This window comes from Protomyctophum bolini (assembly GCF_963924005.1).
Source record: "Protomyctophum bolini genome assembly, chromosome: 12".
Lineage (NCBI taxonomy): Eukaryota > Metazoa > Chordata > Actinopteri > Myctophiformes > Myctophidae > Protomyctophum > Protomyctophum bolini.
This window is the reverse complement of record NC_137873.1, coordinates 14,420,263-14,439,741: the sequence shown is the minus strand read 5'-3', so window position 1 is coordinate 14,439,741 and position 19,479 is coordinate 14,420,263. Positions and strand designations below refer to the sequence as shown.

The following is a 19,479-nucleotide window of genomic DNA, read 5'->3' as shown; positions in this document are numbered from 1 at the left end:
GGAGTGACTAGGGCTGGAGCTCGTTAATGTTTATTGATAATGAGCACCTTATTGATCTGGGATTTTATCAAGTCCACTATTGAGCTTTTTATTCTATTATTTTGTGGAAAGATGTGAGGCGACAGGACTGGTATTTTTTATTGGCCAGTTCTAACTTCTGAAATGTCAATGTAGGACACATCATGTGAAAGATTTCATATTGTGCTGAGCCTCGTGCTTGAGGACATGTGCGTGTGTGTTTGTATAGCATCAGGTTGTACGTGGTTGAAACAGGAAGTGTTACACGAGTCTGTCTGTTCGCTGTGCACAACACAACCACTTCCTGTTTTCATCGGCCATATCTCTCTACATTTGGCGGTTTTCTGTGTGTGTGTGTGTGTGTGTGTGTGTGTGTGCGCGCGTGTGTGTGTGTGACATGCGTCACCTCTGATGCATGTCTGCCTGCGTGTTGACAACTGAACGATCTGGCCACGCTATTCCCCCTGACATGAGTATATATAGTTTTATCATTTCTGTATTTGTCATTATCAAGTGTTCATGAACTCCTCATCTGACGTGCCTTCGTCTGCAAACTATGTAATAACGTTTAGGTGATTTAATGTTTTCTAAGGATTTTCTTAAACTTTACTCAATGTGGGGATAGTGAATAACACATTCAAAGTAAACTACAAAGTACATAATCCCTCAGAATATTGTTGCTGTCAGGCGGGAAACCTATCCAGCGGCATCGTACTGGAGAAAAAGTGGGACACACTTGCTACTACTAAAACTTCAAAACACACACAAAAAAAACTACATTGCTTGTCCCAGGTCCCAGAATTTGGTGCTACACTCCTGAACCTCCTGAAAGTGAAAGATAAAGTGCTTAAGTGTGTCTGTGGGTTTTATAAATATTGAAGCAATGTAAAGTATTAACAAGAGATTGTGAATAAATAATAACCTTTGCCTTGGCAAAACAAATTGCCTAGTTATGAGTCCGACTTATTAGCCAGGCTATACATTGGAACACAAGCTCTTTTTTGTTTCTTTTTTTTTAACCTTTTCATCCCATACTGATGTACAGTACCAGAGGAAAGAGGGAAATGTTATGTCTATAGTTTACGCTGAAACATTTACATAAGTACCAGACGAAACAGCTTCCCCATTCTAAAGCAACAAGCTGTTCATACTTGAAAAACATGTGGTGCACTTTGTACACATTCTAACCACAGACAAACATGTACTTTTAAAAGGTCAGAGGTCATAGCGTAGGGGTCGGAAGTCATACCAGTAATTCTAGCATAATAGCAACGATCAGCTATCTGTGCACAAACTGTTTGAAAACATGAAACCTATGGATTATGATGGTGTACTGTACAGCATACAAAAAACATAGGCTTCATACTGTATTTCAATGACAACAATTCTTTTTTCAACTTCCCCCAAAGCTCTGAACACATATGTTCTACATTAAAAAAAACAAGACATATTCATTCATATAAAGAGCTTTGTTTTACAGCGCAACATTAGAGAGACACAGAGTGAGTCTGTATTCTGTACATTTGTACATATATATTATTAGACATTTATAAAGTCATTAAAACAGTGGTTCTCAAAGTGGGGTCCGGGGACCCAGGGGTCCTCGAGGGGGTTCCTCAGCTAAATGAGTTTATATAGCATAAAATTCACATCAACCCCAATATACAGTACATTGGCCGTTTGAACGTAGATGATCTACTGTACAACCTCACAGCGTGTCATGATGTGACACTTTGTGAGCTTGCAGATCTGCCATTTTAAAAAAAAGTAATCAAAAAATTCGGAATGTTTTTGAAATAGTTTAACACAAATCTTAATTGGCACAAAATATTTTCAGATGGGGGTCAAATGCACATTCATTTGGGGGGTCCTTGACATGGAAATGCTTGAGAACCTGCACTCCATTAGAAGAAGTTCAACATGGGTGGTGCAGTTCTATTAGACCTGACGGAAGCAGTGAAGGAAGTCTTCTTGTGCATTTCTCCATTTGGGTGTCACAACCATCGCCCATGTCACCATCCATATACGAAAACAAAAGCTGCCAGTCAGTCAATCACACTTAAGTTGCAACACTGTAGATGCGTCCTTATGATTGTCACAGTGTTTGCCAGTACGCACAACGACAGTTTGAACTTGGAACAACGTTCAATAGGCTCTATACCATTTTGGAAATAACCCTTCCTACTTTCGGGCCTCTTCCGTCGTCCTTCACAGGTGTTACCGATGATACCAATGAAGGCCCTAGGGCCTAGCTGTTCCATTCTGGTCAAACAGATTCAAGGTGCTGCTATTTTGCATGTTGGCTCACTGGAAACACTCTGCTACAACAGATGGGGGTCTCAGTGTCATTGAGTGGGTTCCAAACGGCCTCATACTGGTGTGTAACTCTGATTGTGTACAAATGGAGCCATGAGGGAGGGTCCATTTAGGTTCCATGTAACTCTCTCAGAGTTATGGCAGTCCTTGAAATTAAAAAGTTTGAGAACCACTGCTACATTAAATGGAACATGTCCTTAATTGGTATTGTCGGTAACACCTGTGGAGATAGTTGGAAGAGGCCCGGAAGGTAAGGTAGGTAATTTCCAAAATGACGTATATGCATAGACCCTGTTTCTGGCTCTTAATAAAACCTACGGAGGGTCAAACATCCACTTACATGGACCCAGAGCTTTGTCATCTAAGCTTTCTGCTTTGTCCAATTTGTCTGATAATGACTGTTAACGACTACGACTTAAGTTTCCTTAAGCTACGGCGGCTCGGTTTCTCAGATAAGATTCTCAGAACCACAATTTGGGCTCTGCTTGGGAGGTGGTACTATAACAATGGGAACCCAGAACAAAGAACTTGCACTTTCTATGATAGTCAGAATAGCTGATCTACAAGCTGGGAGCTGTGAACTTCTCTCAGGTTTTTATTTATGATGCTGGGTGCTTATGGTTATAAGGGGAAAAAAAAGTTTCAAGTTAACCGAACATTCCCGCGCATATAGTAGGCTACAAAAAATGCAATCTCAAAGTACATGTTTTCTTTTACAATTTTTTATCCCACAATTTTGCAACCCATTTTTTCATCCAGTGTCAATTGTCTAATGTAATCCTGGGCGCTATACTTCCTCTGCCAACCTGAGGGGGGGCAGTGGACTGACCTCATGCTTCCTTCTATGCATGAGGAATCCAAGCTGCTTCTTTTCACCTGACAGGGGGGAGTTTCCTCGGCCCGACGTAGCACGTGGAAGGAACACGTTATTCCGACCAGTTCCATTCCCCTCCATCAGGCGCCCCGGCTGGCCAGGAAGATGTAGTTAGAGACCATAGAGACCAAAAACTGCATGTTTTTTGTGAGGGTACCTACCTACCCTAGGGGACATGGAGAGAACATGCAAACTCCACACAGAAAGGCCCTTTCGCCAACCCAACCTCGGGTATGGGCACTGATGATGCGAAGGAGAGAACACGCCCCCAGCGGGAATCAAACCCATGGACCTTCTAGCTGTGAGGCAACAGCACTACCGACTGTGCCACCGTGCCCCCCATCTCAAAGTCAACAATACTAAAAGCCGCCGTCGTTTCGTGAAAAGCCTCTACGAATCGTAGTACGTCCTACAGGGACAGAGCCGTGGGCGTTGTGTCGTCCGACGTGACCGACATGACAGAGAGCCGCGGCGGCCACAGCTTGCCGCCGGCGCCTGCGGGCAGGCAGCGGTACGCCTGCAGCAGCTTCAGCACGTCCCGGCGGAAGCGCACGCCCACAAAGGCATAGAGGAAAGGGTTGAGGCAGGCGTGCGTGTACGCCAGACTCATCAGCACCTGTTCGGCCACGTGCAGGCGTTTTTTTTCCGCGCAGTCGTCAAAGAGTTCAGGACGCACGGCCTGCGCCACGTCTGTCACCAGGATGCAGTTGTACGGCAGCTGGGTGAGGACGAACACGACCACCACGGCCAGGATGACACGCATGGCCTTGTGCTTCTGGAAGTTGCGCGTCTTGAGCAGCGTGCCCACAATGACCGAGTAGCAGAAGAGCATGACGCAGAAGGGCAGGCAGAAGCCCACGCTCACCTGCAGAGGACCGAGCGAGGATCAAGAATTAAAGAATGTTTTAATTTCAATTTCAAGACGGACACTTTGGGATAAAGGCAACCTTGGCACAGGGGAGGGTGATCACTGGCACACTGGCATAAGTGTGAGAGAGAGATTTTGTATTTTTGAGTGGTGCAGCCACTCCTAGAACAGTAATGTCTGTCCCTCCCTATGTCTGTCTGTATGTCTGTCTGTATGTCCGTATGTATGTTTAGGGTAACAACAGGGGGCACTGTTGCACCACTCACACAAACAATAAAGGTTGTTGTGTGTATATAGTACATATGGAGATTCAAAATCATTTGGAAATATTTAATTTTGATGTGTCATAATTCAACGTTGATATGGCACACTGATTATCAAGAAAATTAAAACACTTTATGTCAAAAAGGCCGACCCCTTTAACCGCAAGGCCACTGAGCTGGTTATTTTATTTTTGAGCTATTTACCTGCAGAGAAATGACGGCTATCTTGGTCTTGTTGCCTATGTCCGAGGGGTAGACCAGGCGGCAGTATTTCTTGCCGTCGTCCGACTCGGCGGGCATGGCGAACTGGAACTCGGGTATGGCCAGGAAGATGGATAGCATCCAGACGGTGGCGCATGCCAGCATGCTGCACTGCAGGCGCTTCTGCTTGGAGTTGTGGGCCTTGGTGGTCTGGACGATGGCGATGTAGCGGTCCACGCTGATGCAGGCGAGCAGCAGCATGGAGCTGAACAGGTGGATCTTGTACACTCCTTTGTTAAGCTTGCACAGACCCAGACCGAAGCTCCAGCCGTGGGACGCCTCCACGGCCCAGAAGGGCAGGCTCACCAGGAACAGGAGGTCAGCCACGGCCAGGTTGAGCAGGTAGATGTCTGTCATGGTCTGATATGAGAGGAGAGGAGAGGAGAGGAGAGGAGAGGAGAGGAGAGGAGAGGAGAGGAGAGGAGAGGAGAGGAGAGGAGAGGAGAGGAGAGTGAGTAGATCTCATTGAGCTGGTCATTTTGAAAGTAGCTCTCAAGTCAAAAAAGTGTGGGCACCCCTGCTGTATGGAAATGTCGGATTTTTGAGTTTTGGGGTAAGGTTATAATAAAGACTTCTTCTACAGATCTACTGGCAAGGCAAATTCCCGATTCCCGACCCATTTGTACATCTTTTAAATGATGACTCTAAGCTCTCTCTTACAGTAAAGACACGCAAAGTCTGGTTGGCAGGACTTATACAGCAGCCAAAAAGATCATCATGGAAACCCCCACATGACATTTCCAAAACACATTGGCTACGGAGCTTTGCCATCTGGAAAATGCCATCGGCAAGGATTAATCAGGCCCAACAGGGCACAATTTCAATGTGGACAGACCTAATATCAGACCTGTGATGTAGTGGATGTGTTGTGGGTTGAACATTTTGCGAATAGGATGGTGGGGGGAGGGAGAAGGGGGGGTTATATTATTTTCAGTATTGCTTTGAAAAAAAGATTATATGTTTTTACTTTGTCTAAAATCAATAAAAATGTAATGAAGAATTGAATGAATGGATGAAAAAGTCCATATTGGCTGCATGCCGTGCACATGACATAATCTTCAAAAGCCATGCATTGGAGCCCCTCAAAAAACAAGAAACACTGACCTTCAGACGTTGGCGGAAGTGCAGGTAGACCCAGACCACGGCCATGTTCCCCAGACCTCCCACCAGCACGATGCTCCAGAACAGAGGAGGCTGGAAGTGAGCTCTGAACGAACGCACCGACGCCACGTCGCACATCTGGTCGTAGTCGTCTATGTCATAGTCGGCTTCGGTGGTGACTTCCTGACTCGTGGGAGTTTCCTGGTGAGGGGGGGATTGAAGAAAAAGGTGAGCCTAGACCGGTGCACACTCTACACTACCTGTAAGGGTCCAGAGTTACAGACCTGTAAGAGTTACAGACCTGTACGGGTCCAGATTTTGTTCCATTTGTACACTTGTTACAGACCTGTAAGGGTCCATTTGTACACTCTCAGTGTTACAGACCTGTACATTTGGATCCATTTGTACACTCTTATAGAGTTACAGTATAGCCCTGTAAGGGTCCATTTGTACACTCTCAGCGTTACAGACCTGTACATTTGGATCCATTTGTACACTCTTATAGAGTTACAGACTTGTACGGGTCCATTTGTACTGTACACTCGCAAAGTTACAGACCTGTAAGGGTCCAATTGGTTCCATTTGTACACTCTCAAAGTTACAGACCTGTAAGGGTCCAATTGGTTCCATTTGTACACTCTCAAAGTTACAGACCTGTAAGGGTCCATTTGTACTGTACACTCTCAAAGTTACAGACCTGTAAGGGTCCAATTGGTTCCATTTGTACACTCTCAAAGTTACAGACATGTAAGGGTCCATTTGGTTCCATATACACTCTCAGAGTTACAGACCTGTAAGGGTCCATTTGGTTCTATTTGTACACTATGTGAGTTACAGACCTGTAAAGGCTCATACATAGTCTGGATTTACGGTGGTTAGGTGACCACCGAACTACAACATGACGTCACGAGCCACGGTGAAGAGCAAACCACCGCCACCGCTCCAGCCCATCTCTCTGTTTTTACTCACCACCGCTCAATGTTATTTCAGCTCCGGTGGTCAGCTCACCACCGGAGCGGTGGTCACCTCATCACCGAAAATCCAGACTATGAATAGGCCTTAAGGGTCCATTTGGTTCCATTTGTACACTATCCGAGTTACAGACCGGTGGTCCCTGAACCAGACATTGAGAAACAGTGTCTAACAAAACAGTTTAACTGTCAACCACACCACTTTGCATCCTAATAAAACTCTAAACCACAAACTCTGCAATGTGAGACGTACCAGAGTCATGAAAGATGTCATCATCATATCAGTGGTAGTTTCCATCTAGAGATAAGGCAGAGGAACAAGAGTTACAGATCTACTTTATTACTACTACTACTACTACTACTACTACTACTACTATAATAATAAAACACTATTTATATAGCACTTTTTTAAACCAAGTTACAAAGTGCTTGAACAATCAAAACAATATAAAACATAAAAATACAGCAATAATGTAATAACAAAATAATAATAATGATAGAAAAAACAAATAAGCAATAATACCAAGAATACTACTACTACTACTATTATTACTGCTACTACACCATTACAATTACATATCATTTTTTTGTCCATCAAAAGTTACTATATTTACTACTTTAAACAGTTAGGTATTACTGCTAGTTAAACAGTTACTACTAGGTTAGATTAAATTGTACATTTTCAGTGTTAACAGTCTAATAGTTGAATGCATCATAACCCAGTAAACACGTTACATGTTAAAAATGCTTGCACGCTAGCACGCACACTTGCATGCACGCTCATTCGCTCACACGCATGCACACGCACATGCACACACTTCCACGTGTAGGCTTATTTTATCCAAAATAGAAAAATGCACCCAAATGATCAACCTTTACATTTAGACACAATCACCAACTGAATTGGTAGACAGTTGAAGCATAGTTTGAAATAATAATTGATGGTTCAATATCGATTGATGATTGATTAGGTACTTACTGTGCGCGTGAGAGCCAGGAGAGTGCTGCTGCTGTGTGTGACAGACTGTTGACAACATGTGAGATGTCTGTTAGACCACAAACACAAAGTGACATGAAGTGACGTCAACGAGGAACACAGAACTGCAGCTTCCCACGTCTGTCTGTCTGCCTTCTGTCTTACAGAGAAAAACACTCCCCGCTGACAGGTGCCTCCCCAGCATATAGGCGAAATATATTGCATTGCATTACTCTCCTCTTGAGTCTCCTATCGACTGATGACCTGGTCATCAAATTATTGGCATATAGGAATTGACAAAAACTAAATACATCTCCATAAATTCAAGGTTTCATGGGGTGTTTAATTGATGGAACATAATTGATTTTGTGGGTGAACGAACGACTCATTTAAGCTAATCACCTGGGGACCCCCTGGGTCGTCTATACTAGCCCCTGGTGGACAAAGCCTGCACCGTGGTGGGTGTGTGTGTGATAATGTTATAAGCTCTAGGGCAGTGGTTCTCAAAGTGGTCCCCAGAGGACAGAGGTCCTTGGGGGTCCTCAGACAGATTTGTTAAGACAGCATCGCAATCATTTTAAACACTTTATCCATGTATATACTGTATGTTGGCTGTTCAAAGAAAGCAGATCTACAAGCTCATACATCATGCTATTTGAGAAAACTTGGTCCCTGGCACACAACATTTTCATATGGGAGTCCGCAATTCAATTTGGAGAAAAGTTGGAGAACCACTTCTCTATAGGCTCAATATATAGGCTAATGAATGGAAACTATAAGGATGTATAGCCTAAGCAAACAATTACAGTATCTATAAATGAATCATATACAGTACATGCATATAGATTATAGAATGTATTACCTGCCTTCAGTGTTGAATGAATTGAGTTTCCGTCCGTCTGCGTGTGTGTCTGTTATCCATCCATCCATCTGTGTCTGCCTCACAGTCAAATTAATCTCTTTCTGTTCCTACAGTATATATCTCACCAACCGCTCACCATAATATTTGCCTCTGAGATGTAGTGGAGTAGGACATTGAAAATACTGCAGCAAAGCAAAAAGAAATACCTCAAACGTATATGTTAGTAATGAGTATATATGAGTTTAGTAATTAGTAAACTCCACCGCTGGTTGTGAGTCATTGTGCATGTGTCTCTGGTTGAGGTGATGGACAACAGTCTCCACCTTGCATCATGCCATGCACAACACTCACTATAAATCATTCACAGTTATAGGCTGTGTGAAACATGTTTGCCTGGATTTTGTGTATCAAAGCTGATATACAAGTAAAGTTATTACTATTAATATCAATATAATATTATATAAATTATACTATTGTTATTGGTATAGTTATCATTATTATTGCCGCAATCTGATATAGTTGCCATAGCCGTTATAGTGTGACAACTTAGCACAGCAGTATGCTCATGTGTTTGTGCGTGTTTGCGTAACGGAGCGTGCGCGTGCCAAACTGCGGTTGGAGTTAGTCATGTGAGGCCATGGAGAAAGTACGCCACACACACACACACACACACACAACTATACTCCATACCGTACCTAACAAATATGCAAATGTGGTGGCGTGACTCCCGCTCAAAACACTGGCTGAGACAACACGAGCAAAACAGGATGTCTCATGAGTGTGAGTGAGAGTGGAGGCACGCACACAGACCACATGGATGTACAGACATGACACCACAACTGTTCTCTTACACACTTTCCTTAACCGTTATTATAGTGACAGTAACAACGCAGAAAATGTGTGTGGGGAGAAATCAATTGGCAATTGGGGAGAAAGAAAGAAAGAAAAAGAAAGAAAGAAAGAGATAAATAAATATCTATGCAAACGGGGGGGGGGGGGGGGGTGGGGTGCACGACTTACTTCTACAGGACACGTTTTCTGTTAAAGCTTTTACCACAATAAGTGTGATTATCACCCTCTTGAATTTGTGAGTGGTGACCGCAAGCTAAAAAAAATCAGTTGAGAGGGGCACGGTGGCACAATTGGTAGTGCTGTCGCCTCACAGCTAGAAGGTCCTGGGTTTGATTCCTGCTCGGGACGCTGTGGGTGCTGGCTGCCTCCCCATGGCCAGCCAGGGCGCCTGATGGAGGGGAAAGGAAATGATTGTTATAACGTGTTCCTTCAATGCGCTACGTCCAACCAGGGAAACTCCCCCCTGTCAGGTGTAAAGGAGCTACTTGAACACTCAAGGGTTGGCGGAGGGTGTGTAGAGCCCAGGATCACATTAGATAATTGACAAATGGGTTACAAAATCGTGGGATAAAAAAATTATTTAAAAAAAAAAATCCGTTGAGAAAGAAACTTTATCTGATGAAACCACGTTCAGCCCCACGGAGCTCCCGGACTATTTGTTTGTTTGCTTTAAAATGTAAGCTAATATCAATTAAAATATTTTGAAATGTATATATTTTATAGGAAAAGAAAATACTAAAGTAAAAGTAGAATAATACTACATGAATAGCTGGTGTACAAAATAGGGCTTAATTATTGGTTAAATGTTAATTGACATTATGCACACAGCTGCCATGTTGCCAGCAAGGTGCTAACTATAGGTGCAATTTCCCATTGACAGCCCATTAATCCAAAAAGAAAAGTCTTATCTAATTGTGTTAAACAATGTCAAACTCACCAACGTTGCAGCTGTATGAAAAGCTTGAATTATCCTCTTAAGTGTCAGAGTTTGGAAGTGCTTGTTATCAGTAAAGCAACCTGCTATCTCCTGCATTATGTGCAAATTCACAACAGGTGGTACGCATGATGGGCCATTGAGTGATATACAACGAGAACGAGCACTTCCAAACTCCAACAACAACAATCACTTGCAAGGAAGTAGCTCGTCATAACATATCTGGGGTGGCTTTTTATGAAACAAAAACTTTACAGATTGAAAGAGGATAATTCAAGCTTTTCATACAGCTGCAATCTTGGTGAGTTTGACGTTGTTTAATACAATTAGATAAGACTTTTCTGTTTGGATGAATGGGCTGTCAATGGGAAATTGCACCTATAGTTAGCACCTTGCTGGCAAAATGGCAGCCATGTGCATAAGGTCAATAATCTGTGATTTAGCTGTATTATATTAGTTATTTCGACAACATTACTTGCACTCGTTTGTGTTCCTCTTGGCCTCACATTTAATAGGACACGCACGCATGCACACACGAAACACCTGTTTTTTTTCATTATTGGTTTTTAAACCACATCACTTCCTGTCAGATACCGTTGGATGACAGGAAGTCCCCCCCCCCCCCCCCCCCCGTACCACAAACTGATACAGTCTCTGCCCCTCCTCATCATAACAGACAGACACTCAGACAGGACAGCTGAATGGGAGACGGTAAAGGAAAGACAGACATTGGGACAGCTGAGAGGGAGACAGTGCAGGACTAGGAGAGACAGACAGTATAGGACAGCTGAGAGGGAGACAGTGTAGGAGACACAGACAGTAGGACAGCTGAGAGGGAGACAGTGTAGGAGAGACAGACAGTAGGACAGCTGAGAGGGAGACAGTGTAGGAGAGACAGACAGTAGGACAGCTGAGAGGGAGACAGTGTAGCAGACACAGACAGTAGGACAGGTGAGAGGGAGACAGTGTAGGAGAAACAGACAGTAGGAAAGCTGAGAGGGAGACGGTGTAGGAGGGACACAGTAGAACAGCTGAGGGAGACAGTGTAGGAGTGAGACAGTAGGACAGCCGAGAGGGAGACAGTGTAGGAGAGATAAACAGTCCCTATATCTGGGTCAATGATAATATAAATATATTTTAAAACATGCAGTAATCCCTATATATATTTGTGAATGCTTCATAACTCACCTCAGCAACATTTAATTATAGACTCACTGGGCAAGCTAACTGTACCTGTATCGTGTATAGTCTTGTGTATTTGTACTGTATCTTATGTTGCACCCATGTGTTTTTGTACTGTGTACTTGCACTGTATGTAATGTTGTAGTTGTGTGTATAGGACGGTTATTAGGACCCCCTCTAAAACGAGATGCTGCATCTCGTTACTGACTCACTGAATGCTTCATAACTCACCTCAGCAACCAGTGAATACTTTCATTATCATTTAATTTACTTTAATTTACTTTTCTACATGCTGGTGAGCAACATTCAACTAAATTAATTCATCCTTTATCCATCCATCCATCTTCAACCGCATATCCATAGTCGGATCGCGGGGGCAACTGCTCCACCAGAGAGCTCCAGACTTCCCTCTCCAGAGTAACTTCATTCTCTGGGATCCTGAGGCGGTCCCGGCAGATATTGGAGATATAAACCCTCCAACAGTCCAACTCATCCTTGGTCTGCCCCCGGGTCTTCTTCCAGCGGGACTTGCATCGAGGACCTCCCTAGGGAGACACACGAGAGGCATCCTAACTGGATGCCCGAACCACCTAAGCTTCCTTTAATTCAGTGGTTCTCAAACATTTTCATGTCATCACCACCAGAACAACATCCAATACGTTTATCACCACCACCAAAACAACAGTAATTTCACTGCCTGCAATGTTGTCACAGCTGTTGGCCAAGTGCATGTCACAACAACAACAACTATATGAAATCTAAAGTTTAGCCTGGAATAAAAAAACACAACCTAGAAGATGTATAAATGCACATCAGTTAAATTAAAGGATTTGTGTGGTGGTGGTGGGTCAGAGGGTTAGGTTGGTGTCTGGATGAAGCTCGTTTCACTGGAGGGTTCGTGACACAGCTTCCCTGCTGAGGCAAACGAAAGCCATCGAACAACAACTAAAAACACACACACATACACAAAGAGCTCAAAGCCACTAGAATCCCGGGCCTACTACACTCGCTAGGGAAGCAACACAAACGGCGCCCAAACAAAAGACTGGACCGTTTTCCAGAAGAGCGCTCGACTACAATAAAGGTCCCGGCCGCTCAGCTGAGCGGGCTGTTTGGTTCCATAGGCTACAGCAGCTCTCCCTCTCTCTCACACACACACTCACTCAACATCCAAGCTGAGCAAGCGGACGGAGCAGCAGCAGCCATGCCTCTGCCCAGACGTAGATCCTCGTTCCTGGGTCAGCCCTCCACCTCCGCGGAGGGGCGCGCCTCCACCACCGCCTCCTGCGTGAGGACGGGTTCGGGTTCCGGGACCACCATCACCGGTGGCCCCAGGGGGGTGTTCGTGGGCACGACGCCCATGATGATGAGCGGGGTGGGGGTGACCTCCAACATGGGCACACGGGTGTCCCGCCGCGCCCTCGGCATCAGCAGCGTGTTCCTGCAGGTACTGTATAGGGCTGTCGTCACCATTATGACATCGTTATATGTTTTTTTTTTAACCAATGACCTAATTATTAGGTCTAATAGAGGCTGCCTGCTTGCTCAGGGGGTAATTTAATCTTGACCATCAGGTCCAAATTTGTCAGATCCTGTGTCTAGGTGAGACATGACTTTTGACATCTAAATGTCTCAATTACTCAGCCCATGGAGCCTTGAATTCATGGAGAATGGATTCGTGAGCCAATAATTTGATAACCTGTGGAGTTTCTGGTACAGACTCCAATGAGGACTATGCCAGTCATCAAATTATTGTCTTAGGAAATTATTTTTTATTGTGTCCTTGAATAATGGCTTTCAGACTTTGAAGTTGCATGTGGCAGATAAAATAACCTAAATATCCAAAGAAATGACTACCATATACATACTTTATATTTACTTTTAAAATCAGTCTGGATTCCAGGCTACGATTATGGCAAAGAAATAATTGCGATTAACTCAAGTCATTGCGATCAGGCGATGATGTGGTGTTGTAGTAATTTCGACGGGGCTTTTTTATTCCCTCGCAGGGCCTGAGGAGCACGTCGGTGCCGGTGTTGTCGCGCGGCGCCGGAGAGCGCGCCCAGCAGGGTGGCGCCGGCGGCTCAATGGGCCTGAACGGCTGCCTGATGGAGTACCGCGACAAGGTGCGCGCCCTGGAGCAGCTCAACCAGCAGCTGGAGGAGCAGATCAGGCACTGTCTGGACCGCCGCAGCTCCAGCGCTGGAGCCTGGGGGCCGCTCAGGCAGGACTGGGAGGACATCTACAGACAGGTACCGGTACTGCACGTTAGCACCCTGTATCTCTGCTGGCAGGCAGAAACCACCCAACTCCAACATTTCAGGCAATGAAAAAAACTAAAAACTAAAAAACAAGTTAAGAGGTTTGGGCCGAAGCACTTTTTACTACTTTTCATTGATTCGTTTTTTTAACAAACACACAGATGTGTTCAATAGCACTGATTTATAAAAAATAAAAAAGAGGAAAAACCTCAACAATGGAGTTAGCTGGTTTCTGCCGGACAGCAAAGATATACAGATGGATACTGACAGCCATACATTTTAAAATGTTTCCTATTTGATGTAGATGTTGACAATACAATAAATCACAATACATTACATGAAGCCAGTTCCATTGTAGTTCCATTCCAACAGTATAGCGTCTACTGTCCACTTCGAAACAGCTGCTCTCTAGCTTTGATTACACTTCAGTCTAAATGGCAGTGTAATCACAGTTTACCCATTTAAGACGGGTACCCCTTTGGGTTTTTCTTTTTGTTTAAATTCTGGATTAATTAATCCAGGTTTCGTGAAACAGGCCCCTGGTCATCAACCACACCAAAACATTCATGTCTCCCCCCTTTTCCAATTCATTCATTCCGGTTGCTGCCTGCAACCCGTACTAAACACTGATGTTGGCCTACAAGGCAACCAAATGCACCCCATAGCTTCAAGATAAACTCAACAACCCCTCACTCACTTAGAGATTAGCACAGGAATGCTGTCTGAGCCTAAACACCCTGGACAACGCTCCACATGTCCTAGACTCTTCTTTCTTCCATAAAACACAATGACCATCCTACACTCGTCTCCTGCCTAAAGTTTAGCCTGTGGAATAAACTCCTTCCTCATTGCTGTCAGAACTGCACTAACTCCCCATTTCAATGTTGTCTGAAGACTCACTTCTTCAGACTCCACCACCTTACCCCCTAGCGATTAACTTCCATTGTTTTATTGTGAACACAAATGTAAAGAATGCTATTTGCATAGCATGTTGTTTAGACAGATGCTAGGCTCATTGTTTACAGTTTACCTGGTATAATAATTTATTTGAGGCACTACAGTCAGTGTTCTCTGCACTCCACTCATGGGACAATTTGCCTTGTGTATTCCGCTTCACTCTGGATAAGACCATTGGCTAAAATGCCTACAATTTACAATGGATTGTAAATTGTAGTTTAACCCTGCAGGTGAGCGAGGCCATACTGGACAACGCCAGACTGATGCTGCAGACCGAGAACATCCATGCCAACGCTGAGGACTTTAAAGAGAGGTCAGTGGGAATACAGCCACATGATTACAGGACCTTGGATAACGGGGTGGGCAGGTGTGATGATGGAGAGGGCCATTATACGTCGACATTCACTCCAGAGGGCCATATTATAGGCAGAAACATACCTCTTATCTCCATATTTTAACTTTTTTCGTAAATTAATGTCCTATTCTAGCCTGAATCGCTAGCCATGCCCATTAAAAAAAAGAACGATTCAGGTCTGGTGACTCTGTCTGCATCGAAAAATCTGATGCAGCAGCTGATTGCTCATCAGCGTCATTTCAACTCGATGACGTCAAACAACAAACATGGCTGCCCCCACTGTGGTAACTTGCGACCGTATCAATCTGGCTATTAAATCGCCCTATGATAAATAGTTTCTTTACAGAAACGACAGGTTTTAGAAACATCATCCAACATAATTCACTGTGTTTGTTTACATGCTAGTAGCGCTCGTTGACTGTGTTGGTTTGGTTAGCAACCGGGTTAGCCACAATGCCGCCTTGGCAATGCCCGCCTTGGCAATGCCCATCCCAGAAACTGCTGCCATGGGAAGGGCTTTTGGGAAGGGCTTTTGTCAGGCTATCATTCATATAGTTCAAGAATGATTATGAAATTCCAAATCTCTGCACTCTGCACTCACTGTGGAACTTAGGAAGACAATGGAGTTTTGCATTGTTTTTGTGTGCAGGTAGGAGTGACACATCATAGTAGTATAAATCAGACTTATAGGAGTTTCTATGAGCAGCCAATTATGAGAACAAGCAGCCAGGTATATGACAACGAGCACCAGTACCTTATTGATCACTACCTTATTGATTACTACTGCATTGATCCGTTTAGGTATGAGAATGAGCAGCCATTCAGGAAGGCTGTAGAAGAGGAGATGAACTCTTTGTATAAAGTGATCGATGAAGCCAACCTCACCAAGACTGAGCTGGATGCTCAGATCGACAGCATGAGAGAGCAGCTCCGAGGCCTGGAGCAGAACCACCAGGAGGTACTGTATTGAATTATTACCATATTACCTTATTGATCTGGAGCAGAATCATCAGGATGTACATTACCTTGTTACCTTATTGATATAGAAATAAACTACACCATAGTATTTGCCTGACTTTATTTATTTATTTTTATGCTAGATAAACTTTATTTTGCCGCGCTACTCCAAATGATTACATGGCCGTTACGTCACCCTTAACAGTACCCTGATCGATGCAACCACACTCGCAATTTATCCAATAGGTACCTTATTATGTTGTTATACCGTACGATCATACCTTATGATCTATCACTACCTTATTAGCGTAGTGATCTGAAACATATCCACCAAGAAGTAGCATGTTAACGTATTACATTACTACCTCATTAATTAACTACCTAATTACATTACTACCGTATTAACTCTGTCAGTGGAATGGTTGTGTTAACGTCTAACCTGCACAGGAAGTGATGTCATTGTGTTGTGTCCCATACAGGATGTGCGTGTTCTGTACAGCCAGCTGGCGGGCCGGGAGGTGGATGAACCCGACGCTCCCATCGAGACCAGTCTGGACCACATCCTGGAGCACATCAGGAACCAGTGGGAGAGAGTCATCGAGAGGAACCGAGCCGAGACCGACAGCTACCTGGAATGCAAAGTAAACAATGATGCATGGATAACAACAACAACAACATTAATCTTCTTCTTCTTATTATTATTATTATGGACTGTTGTATATCTGTACTGGAGTGTCAGTCATTGATTCTGTGCCACATTATTAGTACTTTATCCATGTGTGTGTGTGTGTGTGTGTGTGTGTGTGTGTGTGTGTGTGTGCGTGCGTGTGTGCGTGCGTGCGTGCACAAAGCAGGCAGAGTGTGTGAGCAGCTGCAAGCTGAGTCGTGAGGAAGAGGAGCTGGAGACGCTGAAGGTTGAATGCAACGACGCTTGTTGTAGAATCCAGAGTCTGCAGGCGGAGACCGAGTCTATCAGAGCTCTGGTAACTACTACTATAACTGACAACTACCACTATAACCGACTGACTGACTGGCTGGCTGGCTGACTGGCTGACTGACTGACTGACTGGCTGACGGACCTTTCACTGGTTAACAGTTTAGCTGCAGGTTTAAATAGGCTAAAATCTAGAGGTAAAATACACCTGTAGCCCATTACAAATTTCAATTACAATTTTGGCATTTAGCAGACGCTCTTAATCCAGAGCGATTTATAATAAGCAAGAACAACTCATGGTAATACATAAACTACATAAAGAATAGTGATCAAGAATCATACGTTAAAGTATAGGTTCACACAGGCAGCTTTGTGAATGAGGCAAACGAATTGAGCAATACAATCTAGTTTTAGAATATGAACTGTGTTCGCTTTGAACGGAATAATTATATTAGTTAGTATGTTTTTCAATTAGTTAGTTAGTTAGAATCTAGTTCATTATTTGACGTGTTGTCTGGAGAAGAGTGATGCTCAACATTGCAACCTTTTTGTTTCACAACTACAATAACTAATCTACCTAAACCTAATAACAACCTAATCTGTCCGTAACAGAAACGCGGGCTGGAGAACTCTCTGAGCGACGCGCGGCACTGGCACGACATGGAGCTGCAGAACATGGGCTCTGTGGTGGCCAAGCTGGAGGCGGAGCTGGGCGACGTGCGCAGTGACATCGAGCAGCAGCGCCGCGACTACGACACGCTGCTCGGCAACAAGCTGCGCCTGGAGCAGGAGATCGGACTGTACCACGGCATCCTGGACGGAGAGGAGAGCCGCTTCCAGCCTGCCGCGCCCCGGCCCCCACCCCACATGTGAGTCCATTCAGCAAAAGTACTCACATCATTTTTATACTTATAAGTAAAAGTATCAATATACTGCAACGGTACTGCAAATGAGTAAAAGTTGGGAATTAAAATTTTACTTGAGTAAAAGTAGCCTACAAAGGTATTGCTATCACAATGTACTTAGTACCAAAAGTTAAACTACTCATTTAAAAATGCAGAGTTCGAAACAAGCTTACAATGTGTCGCGTCACGATGCATTGTGAGCTTGTAGATCGGCTATTTTCAAACGTCCGGAATACAGTATATAGGGCTGAACCTGGTTAGTGTGTTTTCTAACAATAATCAAAATCTACAAAGTAACTAGTAACTAAAGTCTTAATTGTATTGGAGTAATAATACAATATTTTCCTCAGATATGATGTGCTGGAGTAGAAAACGTACTGCAAATTAGAAATACTCCAGTAAAGTAAAAATATACTGTAGAGTACATTGCTGGAATTTGGCGGAAGCAGCGGGATTTTGGTGGAAGTACTGCTCAAGGAAATGACGTTGATGCTTTACAAATATGTTTACATTCTCCGTGTATGAAACAAGTGTTATGATTGGGAAATACATTTGACGGATGGGACGGAGACTATACTTTAAGTTTAACAATATTTTGAATCCAATACTTTTGTACTTTGTATATGTTGCAGTATTGATACTTAGCTTGCAGATCTGCTACTTTTCCCATTTTTGAATTTTTTGCTCCCACATTTGTTTTAAACTTGATGATATCAATTATAATGTTGCCTCTACAGTATGATATTAACGAATGATATCAATTATATGACATCACCTTTACAGGGGCAGCTCTGTGCCCGAAGGGCCCACCGGCACTGCACCTATACCAGAGGGCAAAACTCTGCCCCCCGCAGGAAGCGACGCAAAGTGCTGATGTACACAAGCTGACACAATGAGTTAAAAATCATATTTACATTCATAACTGAGGCTGGACAATAATTGATGTAAAAATGGTGTAAAGCAGCTTCCGCCTTGGAGGAACATGTTTTTAAGCTGAAGAATGGGAAGGTGTGTTTTTTTTTCTAAGGATGTTTAGCGTGCCAATCTATGATCACACTAGCCCGTTTGGCTCATTTTGGGGAGACATTTTAACAACATAAAACATCCCTTGAATTAAGTTATTTCTTCAATAATCAGGAGACTTGCGTCTGTATGTTTCATTGAAAAGATATGAATTGGAAATAATAAATTATAAATCTAAAACGTGTTGACTGCTGCTAGATTGAGTTTGAGTTGTCTGTCTGCCATTAACCACTGTACAAGACATACTTGCAGAATCTGCAGATATACGATCCTGTTCCGTATTTTGAAAATGTAATCCCCCCCCCCCCTGCACGCGCACACAAACTAGAATAGTGATCCTGTACGATCACTACTCTACCAATGATAGCTGGCTCACAATAGAAGTGCTGTAAAGACCCCTTTTACTAGGACAGGATCAAGGCTCTCCGACAGCATTATAGAGCAGTGGTTCTCAACCTGTGGGTGGAGAGTTGGGGACTGGCTAGGGGAGAACAGGGGCAAAGGGGGGCTAGGGGAGAACAGGGGCAAAGGGGGGCTAGGGGGGAACAGGGGCAAAGGGGGGCTAGGGGAGAACAGGGGCAAAGGGGGGCTAGGGGGGAACAGGGGCAA

At 43.9% G+C, this 19,479-nt stretch overlaps 2 protein-coding genes across 2 annotated transcripts; one reads left to right on the top strand and one right to left on the bottom strand.

Moving 5' to 3' along the window:
• Window positions 1-3,528: 3,528 nt before the first annotated feature.
• ccr9a (chemokine (C-C motif) receptor 9a) lies at window positions 3,529-8,562 on the bottom strand. Its single transcript, XM_080778456.1, has 6 exons — window positions 8,511-8,562; window positions 7,652-7,718; window positions 6,926-6,970; window positions 5,705-5,902; window positions 4,544-4,960; window positions 3,529-4,073 (listed from the first exon to the last, which is right to left on the bottom strand). Exons 3-6 carry the CDS (start codon window positions 6,968-6,970, stop codon window positions 3,618-3,620), a joined length of 1,116 nt encoding a protein of 371 aa, XP_080634582.1. The 5' UTR covers window positions 7,652-7,718; window positions 8,511-8,562; the 3' UTR covers window positions 3,529-3,617.
• A 4,120-nt stretch (window positions 8,563-12,682) lies between these two features.
• bfsp2 (beaded filament structural protein 2, phakinin) lies at window positions 12,683-18,745 on the top strand (the record flags this gene model as incomplete). Its single annotated transcript, XM_080778100.1, has 8 exons — window positions 12,683-12,925; window positions 13,488-13,730; window positions 14,927-15,009; window positions 15,853-16,009; window positions 16,488-16,649; window positions 16,860-16,991; window positions 17,555-17,811; window positions 18,631-18,745. The coding sequence occupies 8 exons, from the start codon at window positions 12,683-12,685 to the stop codon at window positions 18,719-18,721; spliced, it is 1,368 nt and encodes a 455-aa protein (XP_080634226.1). The 3' UTR covers window positions 18,722-18,745.
• Window positions 18,746-19,479: the final 734 nt, after the last annotated feature.